This window comes from Echiichthys vipera (genome assembly GCF_963691815.1).
Source record: "Echiichthys vipera genome assembly, chromosome: 22".
In the NCBI taxonomy this organism is placed as follows: domain Eukaryota; kingdom Metazoa; phylum Chordata; class Actinopteri; order Perciformes; family Trachinidae; genus Echiichthys; species Echiichthys vipera.
Genome location: NC_139847.1, coordinates 8,096,664 through 8,120,533, shown reverse-complemented (window position 1 = coordinate 8,120,533; position 23,870 = coordinate 8,096,664). Strand labels below are relative to the sequence as shown.

At 41.9% G+C, this 23,870-nt stretch overlaps 1 protein-coding gene across 1 annotated transcript; it reads right to left on the bottom strand.

Annotated features, from left to right (window-relative positions):
• Window positions 1-1,393: 1,393 nt before the first annotated feature.
• Window positions 1,394-21,237, bottom strand: tbc1d19 (TBC1 domain family, member 19). Its single transcript, XM_083937183.1, has 21 exons — window positions 21,081-21,237; window positions 20,825-20,897; window positions 20,672-20,717; window positions 17,414-17,489; window positions 17,150-17,224; window positions 16,030-16,093; window positions 14,919-14,965; window positions 14,697-14,807; window positions 14,390-14,462; window positions 13,012-13,050; window positions 10,860-10,972; window positions 8,985-9,059; window positions 7,315-7,377; window positions 5,474-5,558; window positions 5,250-5,294; window positions 5,116-5,148; window positions 4,894-5,003; window positions 4,674-4,765; window positions 3,505-3,620; window positions 3,275-3,345; window positions 1,394-2,286 (listed from the first exon to the last, which is right to left on the bottom strand). The coding sequence occupies exons 1-21, from the start codon at window positions 21,174-21,176 to the stop codon at window positions 2,212-2,214; spliced, it is 1,578 nt and encodes a 525-aa protein (XP_083793309.1). The 5' UTR covers window positions 21,177-21,237; the 3' UTR covers window positions 1,394-2,211.
• Window positions 21,238-23,870: the final 2,633 nt, after the last annotated feature.

Sequence of the window (23,870 nt, the reverse complement as noted above, 5' to 3'; positions counted from 1 at the left end):
CTTTGGATTGTGGGAGGAAACCTGAGAACCCGGAGAAAACCCAGCATTATGCAATTTGGGTGTATTTTGAAGAATTAAAAAAATGTGTTGTGTAAAAGAGTCTCATTGGGCCCCACATGTGACATGCATCACAAAAGTATTGCTTGAGATGTAGAGAGATGTAAACATCTGTTTTGGACGCACAGAAAAGGATTACAGGCATTTGTTTCGTTCCATCTGTTCAGTGAGATGGACCAAGATCGAAAGAGATTAAATTGCTTACAGTAATACAGCATTGCTTATAACAGACTACAGCTTTAGGTGACACTACGTACAGTCCAGCTAATGCATGCTTGGGCGTCCTGATATTGAAATGACCGGCCCGACTTCCCAGATTTTCCTAATGCGCTTTGCTTTTGCATTAACTTAAGGTTGGGGCCTGGCGTCACAGAAGGCCTACTACATCTTTGAAACATGCCTTTCTCTGTACTACTTGATTTATACTGATACATGCTTCTGAGACAGTTAAATAACTTTAAATGTTTGAGTTGCACTGGAGGAGGGTCCTTTTCAGGTATGCTCAAATTGAATAATTAGGATGTTAAATTTTCCTGATTTAGAAATTTTGATCAGATAACTCTTTATTGGTAGTGAACTGTCATCTCTATGAACACAACTGGGACAACTTGGTAAGCTCACTGTACTTGACAAGGCCAACCTCAGAAGTCACATCTCCCTGCAATGGAGCATATCAGCCACCAGGAGGGACCTCTGTGTGAGTGAACCACGCAGCAGGTAACAGTTGTCTCAGGAGGAGCATGTTTCTGGGGGCCAAAAGAAACACATGATAAAGGAGTGAGCCGTGGGTGTACTAGTAAACAGGTGGCAGACGTAGCACGGAGAGAGGGAAAGAGGGAGAGACGAAAGGGAGGAACAGCATAATTCGATACGAGCCCGCAGAGGGGGCAGCAGGGAGGACGGCAGCCAGCAACAAGGGAGGAATAGAGCAGATGCTACATGTAGGAGGAGGTCAAGTCCCTCAGTGCTGCTACTTGTCACTTACCTTCTCTAGAGATGCCTACGGTGAGCTTCCAAAATACAGTACGCCCTGTCCAAACACTTCTATTGTCACACAAACCCGAGGGAAATATTCAATAAAGGAACTGGAAAGATCAGGCAGCAAATTACGACAGCAAGAACGACTAAAGAGCTGCCAAATATCTCAAGGTCCAAGCCTTCAGGGATTTGATTCAATAACCCAGAGGAAGGAATTCATTAAACATTTATTTAATAATAATGATCATTTTAAAAAAAAGGATTATTTAAGGTTGCATACAACATTAACATGTGTTGGATGAAAAATACTGGCATTGACTGACAAATAATTGACAAAGAATACGGTCAAAATATAGTAAAAATGATTTGACTGTTGTTGTTTTTTTTCAAAACGGTACAAAATATTTAGATATCCAATGCATGATTTAAAAAAAGAAAATCATAATGACATCACATAAATACTGGCACTGCAAGTGCTTAATATCCCTTGAGCACTAATATGCTATTTATTCATAAATACAATAAATGATGTGTGTACACAGCAGCGTCTTATCATATAAGTTACATTTTAAATCCAGAGAGAGGGTTTCTCTCGACACACAGGCGCACCAGAACTCTTCAAATCTCCTCCTTCATCAGCAACAGTGTTATCTCAGAGTGTTACAACAAGCAGGAGCTACAGCGCAGAGTACATTGGAACACTTCATTAGCCGAGCTTGGAGACGTTACTGTTCTCTTTTGCACGCCGCTACCGCAATACAATGATTACTTCATGCAACTTGTCTCCTAATGAGCATCTCAGCTGATCCAAGCACTGCTGTGTGTATCGTCTTTCCTGCAGACCATATGGCTTAAGGAGGTTAGCTTAACCTTACTGGATTGTAGGCTATACTTACATACTGTATAATATCTTATAACATGATAGCGGGTATACTATTTATGGTGCATCCATGCTAAAAAGGGTTTGGCTTTTTGCTTGATCTAGTGCAAGATGAAGTGCATAATGCCTCTGTAGGTTTTCCCTTATTATTCCTTGATATCCCCACACTCGAGCCTGGTGTTGTCTTGATGGATGATGAATAGTGTCGGTGTGAATATTGCATTGCAATGAGTGTCTCTCTAGCTCCAAGTGGTGTGTACGTACCACCACTTATATCCCCGTAGCTTCCACGCTCCTCAGATGGCGGTGGCAAATAGAAAGATCTGGATGAGAGGCATGACCTTCAGAGTTGAAAGGTCGGCGAGGACAGCCTGCAGAGTATGTGTGTGTGTGTGTGTGTCAAACAAAGCACAAATTAGGTTTGTCATCGAAATTCAGTCAATACCCTCAGCTCACTAAGCTCATGAGAATTGCTATAACGCACACCCTCACCCTTTTTTTTTCAAGAGACATACTTTGAGATTTAAAAAAAGAACCACGCAGATTGACACGCATAATGATGATGCAGGATCCTTGGGATGTGACAATCCTTCGCTTGAAGAGTACACCGCTCCCCACCCTGTCCTTTTGGGATCGGTGGGAGATTAAATTTAGGAACCCTATCATGTTTAGAGACAGGGTTTAATATTTCAACGCTGGGCCTGACATTCTAAATATAAGATAAGGAGCAGTATGTTATGATATCTTCTCTCTCTTGCTGGGGCAGGTGGTAAATGAGCAAGCAAATAGTGCCGGCCAACATCTTCGAGCAGCAGATCAGCCTGTCGCCCCATGCGTCATACTGTAGGTTAACCTCCTCACCCTCAGGGGTGGAAGAGGAGGAGGATGGGGGAGGCGAGTCATCGTATGGTTTACTCTTGGTTTCAGTCATGTGATATTGGGACCACAGTATGGGAGCGGACGCGGTATACAGACATGCACAGGGATAGCATTACTGGTTACTATAAAAACGCAAAACGAGTGACAGTGCAGGAGCTAATAGAGGATGCATTCCTTTAGCTATTAGTATTATTAGAATTGGAAGTTATTGACGCGATTCTGCACAGAAAGATGGCATCTGTTATAGCTGTACAATTTGTTTTTGTCAGTGGAAGTGGTGCAGAGGACTTGGGAGAGTGTTGGCAGGATGGGAGGGGTAAGAGAGTTAGGTTTTTTTAAGTGTCCTGACAGTATTTTTTTTTTCCAAGACATGTGCATGCAAAACATTGGGTTACTGGTACTGTCTGGTCATCAACGGCTATTAACAGCCTTTCCAGGAGTATGTTTCAAACACACAAGTCTAACGTGAGACGGACATACCTCAGCTGAGGCGAGTGATGTCACTTCCATTAGGTTCTCAGCGCGGAAGGCAAACACAGCGGCTGCTAGGACTGCAGGAGGAGGTGGAGGATGGCATATGGGGGAAAAAGAGAAGGTAAGAACGAAGGGGGTTAAGATAGAGAAATATAATAGAATCAAGGGATGTTGAAGATTATTGTCCCTACAAATATCAAACCTTGGAAGACCGTGCAGAGTGCAACAGCTTTTACCTGCCACTATCTCCAGTGAATCGTATCCCAGGATTCGGTCCCAGAGAAGAAGCAGCTGGTCAGTAGACAGGTAGCCAGAAAAGGCCCGCACCATCCACTTGAAAGCTAGACGCAACCTGAAGACAAAACCATCACATCTTGAGGCTCCATGAATGTTTATTTTTATAAGAGAATTGTGATTCCACTGATCCACCACAAGATGACAGCATCCACTTACAGAAATAAGACGTGTGTGTAGGAAAGTGAATCCTACACTTTATAAACAACAGCTAAACAAAGAAATATAATTTAGTTTAAAGAACCTCAAGAGAAATATGTGAACGTGAAGAAGAAAATAAGAAAACTTTTCTGGCCAACATGTGCTGCTGTGAAAAGATGAATATATTATTTCTATGGACCGACAAGGTAGACATGCTGAACATTCTTCATGAAGGGGAAGACACTGAGACGCATAACTGCAGACGTGCAGGAAGAACAAGTCATTCAGGATACCACCATACTGTTTTATTGTCCCACTGGAATCTTTTGCCTTGACAGTTACTGCCATGGCTATCATTGATTTGAGTGGATACATAGTTAAAGGTCCCATATTAAGCTAATTTTAATCTTTCATTCTTGCATTTTGAGTTTCTACCTGAACATCTTTACATGCTTCAAAAACATTATTTTTCTTATCCTGTCTGTCTGAATATTCCTGTATTCACCCTCTGTCTGAAACGCTCCGTTTTAGCGCCTGTCTCTTTAAGACCCCCTCCTGAAAAAGACCAGTCTGCTCAGATTGGTCAGTGTTTCCGGGTCTTCTGCATCTGTGCTCTCTGCGTTTCTGTACCGCCATTGCAGTCGGGGAATGACTGTAGCGTCCCTTTCTACCTATATATCGTATAGTTTTGACATCACAACCGTTTAAAGACACAGTTTCTGAATACGGGCCGTGTGCATTTCTCTGTGGATTTAGGGTTTTGATACTTTCACAATATTTATGCAATACCTCCACCTGCTTTATAATAAATAAAAAAAACATGCTATCTCACTTTACAATAAGGGACCATTAATGTATATGGATGAATTACTCTTAGAAGTCTGTCATTGAACTGTTGAGTGACACAGGACCAAAAAGAAATGGATATATCTTATATCCAGGAGGATGAGACAGTGTGCAGGCTACTCACGGCTGCGCCCCTATCTGACGGAGGTGGTAGAAAAGCTGAGGCAGGTGGGCCTGGAGCAGCCGCTCAAACTGCAGGCACAAAGACACAATCCCCTGCAGGAGCACATGTGCACAAGTGAAGCACATGCATGAAGGTAGTACAGACACAAACGCACAAATAAGAACATTTTTGATCTTGATATTTGGCAGCAGTAATTAAAAAAAAGAATCAGTGAGTTTACCGAGGGAGAGGAGGAGATGGAGTGTAATCTGAAGAAGTAGCGGATGTACATTTCCCTGAATACACTGTACAGCTTGGATGGCTCGTTGTACAAGAAACACAAAGGTGCCACTGTGGGAAGAACGCGGACACACACACACACACACACACAAACGCATTGCAAGGCTTTTGCAGTGTTCCATCTCAGAGTTTAGCGTGCGAAATGACTGCAAAATGTACTCACCATACATAGAAAACCCATGAAAAGGGATTACACCTGTGGACATTAGATTTTATCAGTCAGTGCAGTTAATACACAATTTACAATAATGTTGTTTCCTCTATATAAATAATATAAATGTCAAGTTGCAGGCTCACCGTTGGGAGGATATACAACAGCGCTCTCCTCATCTCCTCCCTTCCCTGTTAGATAGACACGCAAATCAATCAATAACCAAGACCTAGAGCACAGCATACTGGTTTCCTAATTATTACTGCCGCGCTCGTGTACAGGTATATATGTTGAGCTCTTGTGAGTTCATGGGATGATGTGATGTGATGTGTCTACATGTGCGTCCTTGGTGAAGGCCACATCATCTCACCCTGGATGAAGGATTTGGGAGGAGTGGCACTGTTGTATTTGAAGTGCTCCAAGACGGCGGTGTCTCGAGAGAAACACAGCAACACCTGGGGAACACACAGGTTTGGTGTTCAGACAGACTCACACCAACACCCACACACACATATGCATGACTTAAATGCACAATATGTCATATTATCTTTGCCTGACAACTGGGGATAAAGGAGGTAGTTAATACACTGCTTTTGCTCTGGAGGCGGTGATGGCCTTGAGCGGTCTTTCTTCCTCTTGGGTAAGAATTCTATTAAAGCAGGACACCTGGAGCCTGCGTTTCAGACAGTTACAGAGGCTCGAGTGGCTCCTTGTTTCACAAAATGACCGTATGAGTGGGAGCTCTTTCCATTAGAGTCCAATTCCTCTCTTTTTGAAAAGCAATTTCATTCCCAGAGTTCACTAATAAGAGAAATAGAATGAGAACGACAACTACCGCATGTATCTAGGCCACCTCTTGTTTGACCTTTAAGTGCACTTGCCGGGTACAAAAACAGGCCGGTTTACTGTCATACTTGAAGTTTAACACATGTTCATCTTTAAAAATCATAATCCTATACTTTTCCTCTAGTAGAATCCACCCTCGCTGACCTCTCAATGAGTGGATTCTTTCACTGCCTGGTGAATTTACCATCAGTCAATATTGACAGCGATACCGGGGCTTTGTTTATGCTACTACACCTGTGTACTCGTTGGTTATCCACCAAGGAGCATGACGTGTTAACAGCTGCTGAATAAACCGGTTGCCAAGTATATATGCTCGTCTATCAGCCAAAGGCAAACAGAGCAGTGACTACCAGAGAAGTTAATTTAGAAGAGTGGCATACAGTAGTCTTACATGACAGACTGACAATGATACATAATTCATGCTTTGTGTTTGGTGTTTATCTTATCTAGTAGAATGAAGAAGTTTAGTTTTGATTAGCAAGTGATTGTATTTGTGGGAGCCCATGTTACTAAGTTCAAATCCTGACTTCTTAAAAAGAGGCGATAACAAGCTATTGCCCTTGTAAATCCTAACTAGAGACCATCTTATGAGAGAATCACATCACCCTTGATGCCAAATCGGGCACAAATCAGGCCGGGGTGCTGTGGCAATGGCATGTTCCCTACCTTCACACCCATAAAAAATACCCCCTCAGCCCCTGCAAGGGCCTCGCCCCTGCCTGTCAACATACAGTCTATCCTCCACACAGAGAGCTTGTTTAGAAGCGTTATGACGACTGCTACTCCCTCATCTCACAGAACTGATACATTTCCATTGTGTTAAATACATCGACCAACTCCTTCGTTTTCTCCCACTCCACGTGTTTGCGGTTCAGTGCCGCCTACCTTCTATCCTCATTCCCACGCCCTTGGTCCCACCACACCCATCTTTGAACTCAGCCTTTAACTACACACCTGTAAAGTTTCGTGACTGCGTTACTTGCTGTTTCTCAGGTCAGGGGTGTTAAAGTGGAAGAGCCAAGGCCCCTCCCCCTTACTTCAGGCCCCCTAGCTCGGATCACACACATTTTCAACCCAAGCAATAATTATGATCTCAACTACACACCTGTAATGTAACACTACAAAATCTGGTCAAATACAGACATAGAGAGTGTATAAACACCAGGCAAAACACTCGAAACCACCTCTATTTTAGTTTCCGCTACAGTAGGTGTCTCCAGGACCTCACACACGCACACGCACACTGACTCAAGGCGAAAACAAGTTAGTGGAAAACATTTGAGCGTCAAGGTTGCAAGCTTTGTTTGTCTAAAGGCTCTGAAAACATTGTTTGTCAATTCAGAGCGCTGAAGTGTGAGAGAGTACCTGATAGAGGAAATCTTCGAACACAAAGTAGTAGTCGTCATTACTGGCGGTGAGCTTCACATCCTGGTGGAGAGGGCGGATTCAAATTTTAAATGTTAGATCATCTCAAAAGTTCAATGTACAGTAACTGTTCACGATTATTAGAAAAGAAAAATAGTCTTTAGAAAAACAGTAAGTAAATGTATATTCAGAGAAAATACAATTACAACTGAGGGGCTGACCATTTTAGAAATACGGTCTGATCCCACTGTGATGGTGCTGGTGTCTCAAATTGAATTCTTGGTGGGAAGATATTCAGTAGGACATTGAGGCTCAGACACAGAATGTAAACTATTACAATACAAATGGCTGATGGGAACACACGTGTAAAAGTACACATCCAGATATGTGCTACGAAAGAACATTAAAGATATTTGGAAGGAGGTTTTCCAGATGATCATCCCAAAGTTTTTATCCTGAGGTGGTACCCAACCGATCCTCATATATACAAAAACATACAAACACTCAAAGATATGTGCTTACATTTTTTCCAACTCTCGCCCGGAAAAGCATCAACAGGTCTCAGATTGGTCAATAGCTTAAGGAAATGTCATTTAGCCTTACACTGGAAAAGAAAACATACTATACTGTTTGGCGTAAACAATTCAATTCAACTCCACTTTATGACTTATTTATGATTTACATAGACCCAACAATTCCCCCGTAGAGTACGGTGGCAACGGAAACCTTCCCTATAACAGACAGGAACGTCAGACAGACCCAGCTCTGTGGAGGACGGACAACAACACCTTCGAAAAGGTTTGAGTTTTGTTTAAGGTGTTTTTTTTTGTTGTTTTCATAATTTGTTTGTCTTTTGTTGCCGTCGTTTATCATGTAATACTTTTTCTTCTACATGACTTGTTTAAAAAAGACAATCAATAAACATATTGTTCATAAAATATAAATATATAGAGAGATTGGCCCTCATTTATCAATCTTGCGTGAAAACGGGCACAGATCTGAGCGCAGAATTGGTCGTAGGAAAGGACCCACGTGTGATTTATGAAACATTCCTGGCCACCACGTTTAAAAGCGATAGCTTGGCATCACAAATCCCCTGTACATTTATCGAGTGGTAGTTTTGGCGATTTATGAATGCGTAATCATTCATGGATGCTGCCTTCAGACGCACATGAGTACAACCAATTGCTCCAACAATTTTTATTTTTTTATTCGTTTTAAGAATCCGTTTTGATCTGTTCTTAATATGTGACTGCTTATGCTTAATGACAGCTTAGATTTGTTCATTATTTTCAGACAGATTTTGCTGTGCTGCAAATACACAGGCTCAAATGTGCGTACACGACCTCAGACCAGACGTGAGATTTGATCGTAGCTCCCGCTCACGTCCAAATTGATAAATGCCGAAGTTTGCCAGGAAATGGTCGTACGCACGTTTTTCTGCCGTACGTTCGTTTGATAAATGAGGCCCATTGTGTGTATCAGACAACATTTCCAGGAAATAAAGCTTGGTATGTAAGTGAAGTTTATGTTGCGTAGAACAAATGTTTTGGTGATTGGACAAAAATTAGTAGAAAAACCAAAGCTTTTAGCGTTTGTTTTGAATTTACTGGAACATCTTTGCTTTGCAGCTTCATTAACATGATTAGGGACAGCGTAGAGGACTCTACCTTATAAATGAGGTTGTCCACCAGCAGGTCATGTTGTATAACTCCAGCCGTTAGCTGTTCATAATGCATCACATCCTGAAACAGAAGAGATCCAATATGTTTTATGTGTGCAACAACTTGCATCAGAATCCTATCCAGAATCCACTAAGCTATGTGTGATCTTGTCGATAAATTAAATTGTTGACAACATGTTTGTGTGAATCCTATAAATGCGTTTCTCTGGACGAAGTGATGTTCGAGTTCTCTTATAAATATAGTGTGTAACATATCACCCTCTTTACGGAGACCGCTGAATCAGGTTTATGTATTGTGACGGCGATGACAGAAGGATTCAACTAAACTTAATGGATGGATATCTGGTTTCCGACCACATGGTTAAACTCAAACGTGTCTCCGGTTTGAGACATGTCAGATCGGCGCTGCGGATGTGAGGAGAACTGAAACAGAGACGGCCGTTTTGACAGCTGAGGTAGTACATCGAAACCGTTGTGGTAATATGGACAGCGTCAGTGAAAGAGACTTCAAATGAGTTCTGCTAAAATAATTGAGACGGATTATAAATCGTGGAAGTCTGGAGTTCCCTGTTCAAACTTGTAGGAACTTGAGGAATTCATTCTAGTTATTTTACATGTATTCAAACAAAACATCGATAATTACTCACTTTTATTTCTAACATTAGTACTTTTAGTGATTGTAAAGGAATAGTTGGTAAAACTCACACAATTTTGCACTACTCAAAAAAACCGAGACAATGCACATACGGTGTTCGGCCAACTCTGACTGTTTAATGTGTTTGCCCTTGTGTCGTTCAGGGCCATGCTAACACTCTCCAGACCTCAGTCGGGTCCCTGTAACGCTCCCTCAGAAATCCATCTTGCCGTCACGAGCGTTGTTTTATCGACTTGGCCTCAGCGGGCGACTCTGGTCCCCGGCGTTTACACAGCCCTTTGCCACACAGGCAGGGAGCTGCTCTGTTTGGGCTAACTCTGCTAAATCGCCAACATTTGATTATCTTAGCATTTGCACACACTGGACAGGCCACAGCAAAGATAAAGCTAAGATAAACAGGACAGGGGGTTAATACACAGTAGTGATGGACGGATCCGCTCTGATGCCATCTGAGTGTATGTTCAAGTCACCCACCCGCCACCCACCCAAATGGATTATTTTCTCCAATTTAGAGACCCTTTGAGCCAGAACATTTGAGCAGCAAACCTAAAAACTGCAGTTATAAACTTTGACAGAGGAAACAGAACTAAACTTTTAGCTTCTGAGAGAATCAAGGAAGTTACGCTGCTGTTTGTTGTGCACAAATCCGCAGAACGTCTCTCCTGATGCAGCAGCTCTGATTTCAGCTTTGTTCACATTTCAGAGAATGTAACTATTACTTTCCTTAAGAATGTATATTATTTTACCCATCCATCTGCTATTAATCAAAATGCAATGTTGTCAACCTGCCCCGCCTGATCCGCAAATTGTTTTTTACTGTATTTACTTTGTTAATATTCTCCACTGAAACAGCGACACAAGAGGTAAAAAAAAAAAAAAAGACCTGACCATTAACTGAAAACTTTACCTTGTAATATACATGCAGTTTGAGAATCACTGCAGCTGTGTGTGCAAGGCTGCTTTATAACAAACACTGACTGCTGACACCCACAGCCGGAGCGCAACTCTGCTGTGTGTGTGTGTGTGTGTGTGTGTGTGTGTGTGTGTGTGTGTGTGTGTGTGTGTGTGTGTGTGTGTGTGTGTGTGTGTGTGTGTGTGTGTGTGTGTAGGTGTGTGTGTGTGTGTGTGTGTGTGTGTGTGTGTGTGTGTGTGTGTGTGCGTGTGTGTGTGTGTGTGTGTCTGTATGTGTGTGTGTGTATAAAGTACCTGTGGCTGGTTAGTAGAGTTAAGGACGAGGGCCCAAAGGTCTGCCCGGAGCCCAGTGGAGCAGCCCTGCCTACTGTACTGCTGCGCTGCTGCACTGTCCTGCTCCATAACCACTAAAACAAGAGACAAAACATGAGACACTAAAGAGAAAAATAAAGGGGGTACATAAGACAGAAAGACAAGGAGAGATAGTCCATGTTTCCTCCATGACCAGTTCTAGTGGGGGAAAAAAAATCCCATTTAATTAATTTAATTACATTTCTTCAAATATATATTATTTTAAAGATTTTCTTTGGGGGCAGTTTTTCCAAGCCTTTATTATGTAGGACAGACAGGAAATTGGGTGAGAGAGAGGAGAGAGGCATGCAGCAAAGGGCCGCAGGTCGGAGTCGGAGTTCGACCCACGGCTGCTGCCTTTAGGACCTTCAGCCTCTTTACATGGGGGCGACTGCTTTAACCACTGTGCCACCGGCCTTATTCAAATAAGACTTATTCAGATGTATTTAATTTGAATGAATGCATTGCATTAACATAAAATAATAACGTGAAGTTAAATTAAACTAAATTAACTTTACTTAAATTAACAAATTATATTGAATTTATTCAATTCAATACATTTTATTCAAATTACTCTAATACATTTACTTTAGTTTAATAAACCTAAATCTGATCAAATTAAATATATCGAATGAAATTAAATGAAATCAAATGAATTACATTAAATGTATTTTAATCTAATTTAATACATTTGACTTGCACCAACAAGAATTAATAGAAAGCCTGGTGATTTTTCTGGCAGAATGACATAATGCCTAGAACACAACAGCTGGGAAAATGAACACCTGCGTGTCTCCAATGACCGCACGAAAACAACTGTTAAGAGGTTTCCAAAAAAACTTGGAAAGGATGTCCTCCATTAGGAAAGAAATGAAACCTCTTTCAACAGGGACTTAGATGCATCCAAAACACAATAAGAGAAGTTATGAGAATGACGACAAATACGTCACAACACAGATTAATCTAAATAGAGTGGGCGAGCTGCTGCGTCACAGCCACATGTTTGGGTTTCACGTGCTCAACACACGGGTTCACGATTTCATTCTATCCCTCGGAAAATAAATCAACATAAAAAAATTCATAACACAGACATTTCCCATAATGGTGATTGTTACGTAACGTTCCAAAAAACACTCAGGCCCACACTGGAAACGACCTCTCCCGCATCTCCATTCAACCCTAAATCTCTGTTGTGACAGTAGCCAAAAACACAAAGCCCCTCGACTTAAGGTGCTGGCCAGTCATAACATAAACCAACACACTCCTCGGCTCTTAAATTTTCTTTTTTGAGTGCACTTAACACTTGGTCTGGAATACAACTCGCGGCTCGGGAGCCAAGCCCGGAGTGAAATAGTGGACCGGGGCCTTGTTGCTGTATATATGAAATACAGCTTGTGTTCTTAAGACTCTACTCGATTAATGTCCAAATCGGTGTCCATAATAAGGTTGGCGTCTGCGCTGCGTTCATAGCGGAGCACTGAGATAAGACTTGAGTGTCTCTTGTGCCGGTTTACTGCACCTGAGGCGGCGATGAGGAGGATTCATTAATGACGGTAACTGGCATTGGAGATTTTCTGTGCGAACGCGGCGGTCAGTGAGTCACTTCTAATGAACTGGATGTATCATTTCATGTACTCTTTATAGGATTATATGCGTCTCCAGTGCCTATGAAAAAGTGTTCACCTCTTGTCTCTCAGGTTTTATTCTTTAAAAATGATTCAGGGTGGATATTATTCGATTTTTTTAACACTGATGTCAAGAAAAAAAAGACTCTTTAATGTAAAAATAAAACCTGATCTGAAGTACAAATATGAAACACAAAACTAATAAAACAAGGCCGACTGAAGGATGTAGCTTAATGTACCTCCACTTATTACAGAGTTGAATGGAGCATATACTGATTAGATGAATGAATAATGATAATGTAATGATGCTCCTTGCTTGGGCCGCAGTTTACCTGCTTGAAAGTCAAGTATTTATGCTTAATTTAGATCAATTTATAGAGAAAACACCCCACATATATGTGTTTAAACACCCACCACCATTTACAAAGATATATTTAGAAACTATTTAAATCAAAGAACCCAACACTGACCTTTTTTCCCGATTTGAACATACTCGTTTTCAAACAAGTCTGCACAGGAGTAAAGAAAGACAGAACAAAAGCAGATGCGTCAATAATCGCCCGGTAGTGGCTCGGCATTTCAAACTAATGTTATCTCTTTGATTTACAAACACAGAGACCGTGGATACGATTCTATTTAAAGCCTAAACAACGCGCCGTAACAATGTCAATATCAGGACTTAACAGAGATATTTGTTTGAGAAAACCCAGACCGCCATGTGGCTCAGGAGAGGCCAGAGTGGTATACACACCATTAAAGCCGGGCGTTCATTAGGTAAACACATTCATTTTTGTTATTTCTGATTCATTACTGCACGGATAAAAATGCATTTAGGTCTGATACTAAAAAAAAGCAGCTGAATTGACGTCTCATGTCTCTTTATTACCAATCCTATGCTACGTATATACAGTATAAAGTCAGTAAATAGTCTTTTAAGATGCCAAACCAGTATCGCAACTGGAAAGGATTCAACTATGACACAACGTCCTGCATGCTTTGTGTCATGGTGACAGGATGCAGAAACTAGCTGGCCTATTAAAGTAAAAATATAACATTTTAGGAAACACGGTCATTTGCTTTATTGCCAACAGTTACATGAGAAGTTCAATTGCCTTCTCTTGCTCACCTCTGTCCACTAAATATAAAGCTGCCGCCAGCAGCTACAGTAGCTTCAGGGATGCACCGCTCCATCCTTTACCGATGTTTAAATTAACAATTTGTCGATAACTGATGCAGATGTTTTCTCAATGTGGTTTATTTTGTTGTCATTGTTCTTTGTGCCAGGGAAACAATGTCTTCAATGCAAACAATATAACTGACCTGTTTTAAAGTCCTTCAGTATTTCATTACAATATCTTTGAATTAGCACAAATTCATACAGTACGTCATACAACTTTAAGAAACAAGCATTAATATATAATATATAAGATAACCTTCTTGACAAACACAAGAAATATTTATTTTTTGGGGGATAAATAACTGCTTTGAAAGACTTTTAAAACAATATTTAGCTGGTGCATCATTGCATCATTCATAAACACTTCAACTTTTGCATAGATCAAACTAACAAGATACAGTTTACTGAGATTCAGAGCTGGTTGCTCGATTTTATTACCTTTGGACAGAGAAAGGCTAGCTGTTCACAGTCTTTACGCTAGGCTAAGCTAAGCTAAGCTGACCAGTTGCTAGCTCCAGCTGCATATTTACCATACAGACATGCGAGTGGTACAAGTCTTCTGATCTTACTCTTGGAAAGAAAAGCGTATTTTCCCCCAAAATCAATAGTAATAGTCAAACTATTCCCATTTAACTACAACGGCACAATGAAGAAGTGTATTCTGTGAATACCTGGATGGATGTGCGCGTGGTCATCAATCCCCAACTGCCCAGTGTTCAGGTTCAGCTCTGAGTAGGCCTGCCTCTAAGAATTTAACACGAAAAGAAATCACATAGGCTGATTTAAAAAAAAACACACACACACACACACACACACACACACACACACACACACGCACGCACGCACGCACGCACGCACGCACGCACGCACGCACGCACGCACGCACGCACGCACGCACGCACGCACGCACGCACGCACGCACGCACGCACGCACGCACGCACACGCACACGCACACGCACACGCACACGCACACACACCAGCTGTGGGATGTCCCGGACGTTGAGGGGAACCTGAATGAGACCCCAGTGGCTCCTGACGCTGATGTCCTCGCTGCTATCGTGATTCGGGTTCCGCAAACCGATCAACACCTGTGTGGAAACGGCAATAATTTCGCATAAAGGATTTCGTTTTTCTCACGTATCTTCTTTAACTCACATAAATGACACTGAACACCTCCGGGCTGCAAGAAATCTGCTTACCTCCAGAAAGTCTTTGGGAGCATACACAGGCCTAAAGCGAGTTAAATCTGTGGAGACACAAAGAGATTAATGCGTCGCTACAATACCATAGAGGATAGTACCACTTAATGTGCAAAGGACACTTTGGTTAAGAGGTACTTCCAGCTGATACACGCACAAGATGTTTACATATGTTATTGAAGAACAGGTTAAGCAGCTGGAAAACCTAGACTACACAAATGAATCCAACCATGAAGTCCATTTAATCAACTCGAACATGGTCATACTTCACGCATTTGTGACACTCAACTTAAATTTGGCAACGTCTGCAAAAGTCAAAAGAAGCAGTACAGGACAGCTGAGGCACAAGTGGGACTTCCACGCACTGTCCTCCAAGCTTGGCAGTAAATTAAAGTGCCGTGTCATCCCCCAGAACGAGGGCACATTAAGGTTTTGGATGGAAGGAGGAGTGCTGTTCGTTATCGCAGCTCCGTCCAAGAAGTCTGGACAGCTTCTATATTCGCAGTCCAAAGTGTTTATAGCCGGGGGGACGGCACATCCTAAATGTTATTATATGGCAGTGAGCTGTGATAGCATTGTTAGGACACAGGGCTACCACGTTCTTCGTAAATGTCCTGGCTTCAAGTGCAAATGGTTGGTTCATTGAGAAGTGTTCAGAGAGGTGAAGTGGGAGATTGGTCTTCTGAGACTCAATGCTAATAAAAAGGTAATTCTTGAGCTAGGACGATAATCAAATTCTCCACTGGAGCAGCTCAGGGGCTTATAATTAGCGCTGTGATTCTAGGCAGCCCAAAGGCCGTGATTTCAACCTACGAAACCTGATATAAGTAAGTAACCGTCTGTGTAGACAGAAGACCAGAATCGACATCTGCAAACAACTTTATTCACTTTTCACATGTTGCAGAGCCAAGGCCAGTCCCTGGGAGAACCTTGGATAAATACCAGTTAATACGCAAACATGGAAGTGGTAGATCTGGTTCAGAGATGTGTTAAACTGATGCAAAGTACACAGGCGTGTGACTGATGCACCGGCGCAAAAACGCATCAACACTAATCTTTCATTAAAGGCAGATTGCTCAGGGCCAAACACCCCTGGGTAGTGTCTTGAGACCTGGTTCATCCGTGCCCATCTCGTTCCATTTGTTGTTGAGCTCCTTCTGCTCCACTGCGGGCCTCTGCGGAGGGAAGAGAAGATTTCAACAAACAAATGCGACACAGCCAAAACAGAAACAATAAAACTGATCCCAAACAGCACGGCCTGCTTATTACCAGTCTACATCTACGGACGCATTGCTAACTTTTTCTGAACAGGGCTAACAGTAACAGGCTCTTCGCTGTTGTCGGACTTCGGCACAGTTAAGCTCCATCAGCTAGGGGTTCAAATGATACAGGTTGGAGTGCGGAACTTTTGTCTCTTCCATCAGGAAGTGGGAGTAATTACACAAACACTATGGGCGCCTGCTTATGGCGTATGCCTGCTGCAGGTGAGCTCTGTTTTTCACTTTAATCCTTCTTCTCAGGGTTCCTACAGCTTACGGCAAGTTTAATGGAAGACTTCTGAAGACTTTCTTTAAATGCCACCTGGAATGAAATTCAAGACCAATTTCACAATAAACTAAAAACAAAAAGTGATTGCATGAATTTGCTCTGCGCCTCCCGGCTGCAACCACATGACTGTTTTGTTGGTTCCACTATCGTGATCTGAGTGATGTTACGGCGAGAGGCATTTTTAAAAACTAAATGTTACCAATTATTTTTAAATTTGGGCCTAATTACATCTGATTTTTTGTGGGGTTTTTTGTGTTTTAATATTTTAAAAACCTTTTGAAAGTTTGACATATTAATAACAATAAGGCCTTGTTTTTAGATGAATTAATTCAATGCCTGTTAAGACTTTTTAAGGATCCGTGGGAACTCTGACTTCTGAGCACAGAGTTTCTTTTTTACCTGGAGCACCACTCCAGGAACTTTTCTTGGATGCTTCTTAGGATTTAACGCCATTAGTCCTGGTATACTTCAAAATACAGAGAATTTTCCCTGGCGGCGACTGGCTTAATCAGCCTTGTGTGAACTAATTTGTTAAGAGCATTCATTTATATGTAAAAGTCTCGCACTCAAGCTATTTAAGATGCTTTTCTGCACTATGCAAACATTGAAGGCCTTTTTGCCAGAGACCATGAATTAAGAGCTGTTGCAATTATGCTACGTTAGCTGTGACAAACAATAGCTACCATGCGAGCCAGAGGCACTCCAAGCTCGGTACTCATGCTGTTCAGGCTTTTAAGGACACGCTTCTCCCAGCTGGCCTGTGTAAGAAAGCACACACACACACACTCAGAAACATTTGGCTTCAGACATTTGCTTTTGATGTTACCTTGTAACAGCAAGGCGATATAAAAAAAGAGGGGCTATGTCTCTGTAATCGGCAGGCAACGGTCAAAGAGGTCAAAAAAGAACAAGCGAGGAGTGATGGAGATTAGAAGAGACAGACTGACCTGTGCCTTACGCATGTAGGCCAGCGGCTCTTTGAGATGCTCTGGAGGAGCGGCGGGATGGCTCGGGGGCAGCTGGCTAGAATAAGTAAACACAAGAGAGGAGGGGCGGGGTGCATACAGTGCAACAGTAGAACACAAACAACATATATTTTAGAAAGAATTTACGTAGAACGTGTTCGTAAGCTGTCAAACAAGAGGTAAATCAAATTTTGAGATTTTTCTTAAAAACAAGGCACCAATCAATTCAGCTGATTCTGAACGCATCCCCACCAGATGCAGCGTGTCTCGTGTCTTTCACCCCACTAAGCATGCTCAGTGCATATTGAATGACTCAAGGTCTCAGTGCCTTAAACAACGTTCAAGCTAATCTAAACACCTATAAGAGCACATAGGGCTGACTAATGGCCAAAAGAAGGAGGCATTAGTCAAAGTTATATGTCATCCTTTAAAAGCAAAGCATTAAGCGCCCTACGTTTCAGTCTGAGCCTCGTGAGATTAAGGGGGGGGGGGGGGGGGGGCGTCAAAGGTGGGGGCACAGTTGAGGAACACTTTTCAAAGCTGTTTATTTAAGTTCAAAGAGTTCAGCTGTTTGATTCTAATAGAGATAACTAAAAGGACATCAATCTGGGTTAATACGGAGCAACTGTCATTGTTTAACAATCTCTAGCCTTAGTGTTAGTGTTGTTTTGGGGTTTTTTCAAATGAACTAAAGTTAACACAGGAAGCCAATAATACTGATAGGGCAAAGAGTCAAAAACAACACATAATGGCAGTAAGGAGCTGAACTGCTGCAGGGGCGGATAACAGTGTGAGGTATAAATATTTGTACAAATTTTACGCCACTACGCCACTTTAAATTCAAATGATCTAGAATCCCTCACACTCAACACACGACTGCACGTGAACTGCAAGTTTACCCAGTGAGTAATAACTCCATAAACTTTATCCTAATTCTTACACACATCTCCCTCTCTGTAGTTGAGTCAAACTGTGTGAACAATGTACAGTACACGCATATAATACAGACTTAAAAATAGGAATACCACATATGACAATGCTTCGTCTCCACCGTGGGATGCATGTCAGGATTCATGCATGCTGCACACACACATCATAAGCATACCCATGGGGTTATAGAGATCAAATGGAACGATTACAATAAACCTGTTTAAAATGTTAATGACATTAGAAACAGCCATCTATCACACAGAGGGGCTGGTAGCTCTTGATGTGTGTGTGAACAAGCTTTTAAATATGCTGGTTCACGCACATGTTAATAATTAATCCTATTTCTATCACCTTAACTGTCATTACTACTAATATGGCTACTATCTTGTATACTTGTATATAACTGTCATAACTTGTCAGTCATATTTACATTATTCATTCATCTTCAACCGCTTATGCCTGTCAGGGTCGCTGGGGGCTGGAGCCAATCCCAGCTGACATCGTGCGTGAGGCGGGGTACACCCTGGACAGGACGCCAGTCTGTCGCAGACAACCATTCACACCTACGGGCAATTTTAGAGTAATCAATGAACCTAACACGTGCATGTCTTTGGATTGTGGGAGGAAACCGGAGAACCCAGAGAAAACACGGGGAGAACATGCAAACTCCACACAGAAGGGCCCCAGCCGGGATTCGAACCAAAAACCCTCTTGCTGTGAGGCGATAGTGCTAACCACCACACCACCTTGGTCTGCTTTGTGTCTGTCCATCTCTCTCTCTCCCCAACTGGTCAAGACAGATGTCCGTCTTCCATAGAACTGGGTCTGTTTGACGTTCCCTCCTGTTAAAAGGAAGGTTTTTGTTGCTACTGTGTGCACAAGATTGCTGGATAAATACTGCATATAGCTATTATTATTATTAATATTATAAATATTGCAACTTGCTGCTGCCCATTAAAGAATTGTTGGGTCTCTGTAAATCATTAATAAGTCATGGCGCGTTGTCTAGACCTACTACATATGTCAAGTGTCCTGAGATGACTTTTGTTGTGATGTGACACTTTAAATAAAACCGAACTAAATTGAATTATGTCCCTGACTTATAAAGTTACAAACTGAAGCATCAAGACACTCTTTTAGTGCACAAAATAACAATTGAGGCTAAAATATGGGTGTCTTTTTATATTAAAAATGATTCTTGCACACCACCATTAATGAAACTGACTCCTGACAGGTGTGTGTATAGAGGTATGTGTGTGTATGCCAGTGCATCACACAAAGACCACTTTAGAAAATTGAATGTATGAGACATTTTATCCAAAAGCATTTCCCACATTTTCCGACCCGCCCCCCTCAAGCTGAGATGGACCAATTCCTGTTTCTCAACGTACAACACAAACGACTGATATGTGTCATTTATCATAAGATTGCTCTTCTGAGCCCACTGTATCACCTAAAAGTGCATGGGCAAAAGATTTGGCGGTAGACATTACTGATGACCAGTGGAGGGACATTCTGAAACTTGTCCACTCATCTTCGATCTGTGCCAGGCACGGCCTTTTACAGTGGAAGGTGCTCCATAGAGCCCATTACAACAACGCTAAACTGGCTAAGATATACCCTAGTCACAGTGTCGCTTGTAACCACACACATGTTCTGGACATGCCCGAAGCTTACATGACCGAAAGAATGAGGTCGCAGGTACAAGCGGCCGAAATGGGTTCTCTCAGGAGGGTGGCTGGAGTCTCCCTTAGAGAGAGGGTGAGAAGTTCAGCCATCCGTGAGGAACTCGGAGTAGAGTCGCTGCTCCTTAGCGTTGAAAGGAGCCAGTTGAGGTGGTTCTGGCATCTAGTAAGGATGCCCCCTGGGCGCCTCCCTAGGGAGGTGTTCAAGGCACGTCCAGTTGGGAGGAGGCCTCGGGGAAGACCCAGGACCAGGTGGAGAGATTATATCTCCACACTGGCCTGGGAACGCCTCAGGATCCCCCAGTTAGAGCTGGTTAATGTGGCCCGGGAAAGGGAAGTTTGGGGTCCCCTGCTAAAGCTGCTGCCCCCACGACCCGACCCCGGATAAGCGGATGAAGATGACATGAGATGTACCTTAATGATCTACTTCTGTTATATGTTATTTAACAGCTTAAGTTGGTTACCGTGACTTCTTCTGACAAGGCTTGTTGGGGGGATAGTGGGATTTATGTTGGGTTTTTTGTTTTTCCTTTTTCACTTTAAGGCAGGCGCAATGATGCACCATACAGCTGTTTTACTTTCTCATTTTGCCTGTCTGCAAAATTCATTTTTGAATGCAACTCACACATGCAGCTCTCTGTACACTGCATTCTGTAGTTGTCTTTCCCAGCCTGTAAAACAAAAACGTTATTATCACCACACCACAGAGAGAAAAAGATAGTAGGTTAGCTGTCATGTATAGCTGTGGATGTGGTGCAGAAGACAACAACGTTCCCACCTGATGTCTTGAGAAAACTGCGCACGTCGTCTTTAAGGGACTCCAGTTTGATCTCAGGTCGATGTAAACACTCCTATAAAATAATAACATTTGGAAAATAATTAAAAAATAATAAAGTTGGACATTTTATAAGTTATGTAGCTTGTGTGCCGTGTTATTACATTAAGATAAACTACAAATTCAACTGTTTCCGACCCTCTCTGAGGTTGACAGCAACCTGCTCGTTAGCCACATGCTAACAGGCTAGCTCACTCACTTTGGCCTGTCTCTCTATCTGAGAGTGTAAATGGCTTCCTTTCAGCCGCTGCACGATCTGAGCGATGGTCACAGATAAGTCGGAGCCCTCGTCCATCTTCTCTTTATCAAAGAAAACTTCAGTTTTGTGTCCGAAACAGCGCAGTTCGATGTACAAACTAGTGGCATCCGGTGATGCAGCAGCCGCCCCTTGCAGAGGTTACTTAGCAACAGAGGAGGTGCGCATGTGCAGGGGGAAACAAGAAGCAGATACTTTGGTTCCGTGATGAGAAGATTTGTTTCGACGGTAAAATACAAACATTACACACATAATATCACATTCAAGAAGTCGTGGAAGAAGTACTCAGAGTAAAAGTGGTAATACCACACTGAAAATGATATAGTATATAGAATAAAGTAGTATAAAGGTATAAAAAGTATAAGTCCTGCATTCAAAATGTTACTTAAGTAAAAGTATCAACATCATAATGTACTTAAAGTACAACAAGTACTCATTATGCCGAATGGTCCATTTCAGAGTATTATATGATTAGATTATAATTATTGATATCTCATCTCATCTCATCTTCAACCTCTTATCCGGGGTCGGGTCGCGGGGGCAGCAGCTTTAGCAGGGGACCCCCAACTTCCCTTTCCCGGGCCACATTAACCAGCTCTAACTGGGGGATCCCGAGGCGTTCTCAGGCCAGTGTGGAGATATAATCTCTCCACCTAGTCCTGGGTCTTCCCCGAGGCCTCCTTCCAGCTGGATGTGCCTGGAACACCTCCCTAGGGAGGCGCCCAGGGATGTATTTATGTAAATATCCCTTTAATGTAGCAGCTGATAGAGGTGGGGATCATTGTATTTACTTTATATACTGCTGTGTAGCTCAATCTAAAATAATGCATGTTATTTCATTTGTTGATAATATTTTGTTTTACAATCTTTATCTGTAAAGTAACTAAAGTTACCAAATAAATGTAGTGGAGTAAAAAGTATAATAATTCCCCTGAAATGTAGTGGAGTAGAAGTATAAGTACCTCAAATATGTACTCAAGTGCAGTTCTTGAGTAAATGTACTTAGTTAGTACTGTATTAGCACTGTACTATATTTAAGTACAGTTTTGAGATACTTTACTTGAGTGTTGTGCTTCTTCACACTTCTACTCCACATTTCAGATGAGAATATTGCACTTTTTTATTTCACAACAACTTAAAGTCCCCCTCCACTCAGAAATAGGTTTCTTCTTGTTTCAATGTTGAATTTGAGTTAGACACTCAAATAATATTTTCACTTTCATCTAATGGAAGTAGAAGATTTATCTTTGCTCAGTGAGGTAAAAAAAAAAACGATTTTAAAGGGTGGACCTACGCGCATGATTTGTGACATCACAAACCAGTGCACATACACTGAGAGTCGACTTTACAGTGACGCAGGAAACATCTTTTTCCCAACGGTTCAACAGCTGAAATAAACAAAATTTGCACATTTATATGTTGTGGATTTTTAATAAGAGAATAAAATGTAATTCAAAGATAATTGAACTGATACATCTTAAAACATGTCTGGACTGAAGGGGATTTATAAGTAATATTACTTTTATATGATCAGATTATAAAATTAATATAGCGCCACCTCAACCAACTACTATAACTCATTTTGTTTTGATAATCCAGTACCTTAACATACAATCATACATCCTAAAAGAGGTCATTTTTATGACTTTTAGGACTTTTACTGGGACCCACATGTGATAAAGTCCGACAGGCACAGGTGGTTTTTGCATATTTCAGTCTGTGAAGGAGTCACGTGACACGATGCAGGTAGGAATGTGGATTTCTGACATTAGTCTACAAACATGTGCATCTTGTGTCGTTTGGCAGAGAGGAATTAGAACACCAGTGTTTTCACTTCCCACAAAGGCAAAGGCAGTTATGACGTTTCTGTTGAAATCATTTATCTATGTTAGTGTTTTTTTTAGTGTCTCAGGTTTGGCATTAAAAACATCCTTCACACGTGAACAGCTCCACCCTTAAGGCTTCATTAGGCAGCTCCTAATAACAATAATATGCTTATCATGTCTTGGCTCTGCAGATGAGACAATATTTACTGCAGCTCAACTTGGTTTGGCGTTGTTTGGCCACTAATGACAGAGTGTTTCCACCCATCAGAACAATGACAGCTCCACTGCTGACTATAGTTCACACGAAACGCCAGAGCAGGCAGTAGACTATCATACTTTGAAATGTGTCAGGGAGGCATGGGCATGGCGTAGACGCAGAGCAGAACACTCCTGGCACCGGACACCTGACATTTTTAAATCAAGTTCATTTTACGCACATTTCATGTTTTGGCTTCAGTGTTTCTTTTATAAATGATCCGGGACATGAAGACATAGTTGAGGTATAAATGAGAAAAACTCATTTGCAGCATTTAGATTAATGCAATGAGTTACAACTGGTTGATTTTATAATTTAAGGGAAACAATAAAAAGGGGAGCTGCTGACTTGCACGGACCCTTGAGGCGGGCTGAGCACTCAGGAATGCGACCAGTCATTAGCTGGAAATGCTGAGCACGAGCGGAGCTCAGCGCACCAGACCGGGAGCGCACGGGAACTTGTAGAGAGCAATATTGCGCCTCTGCCTTTTTATTTTTTATTTATCTTGTTTTCTACCACGACCGGGCGCAAATGAACCATCTGTGACACATCTCATCCATCGGAGCGTTTTATTTTCCTTTTACCACGCGAGCATGACGGATGCTGTCCGTGTGATTGATTTGACTTGAGGCTTACAGGAGAGACAGCGCA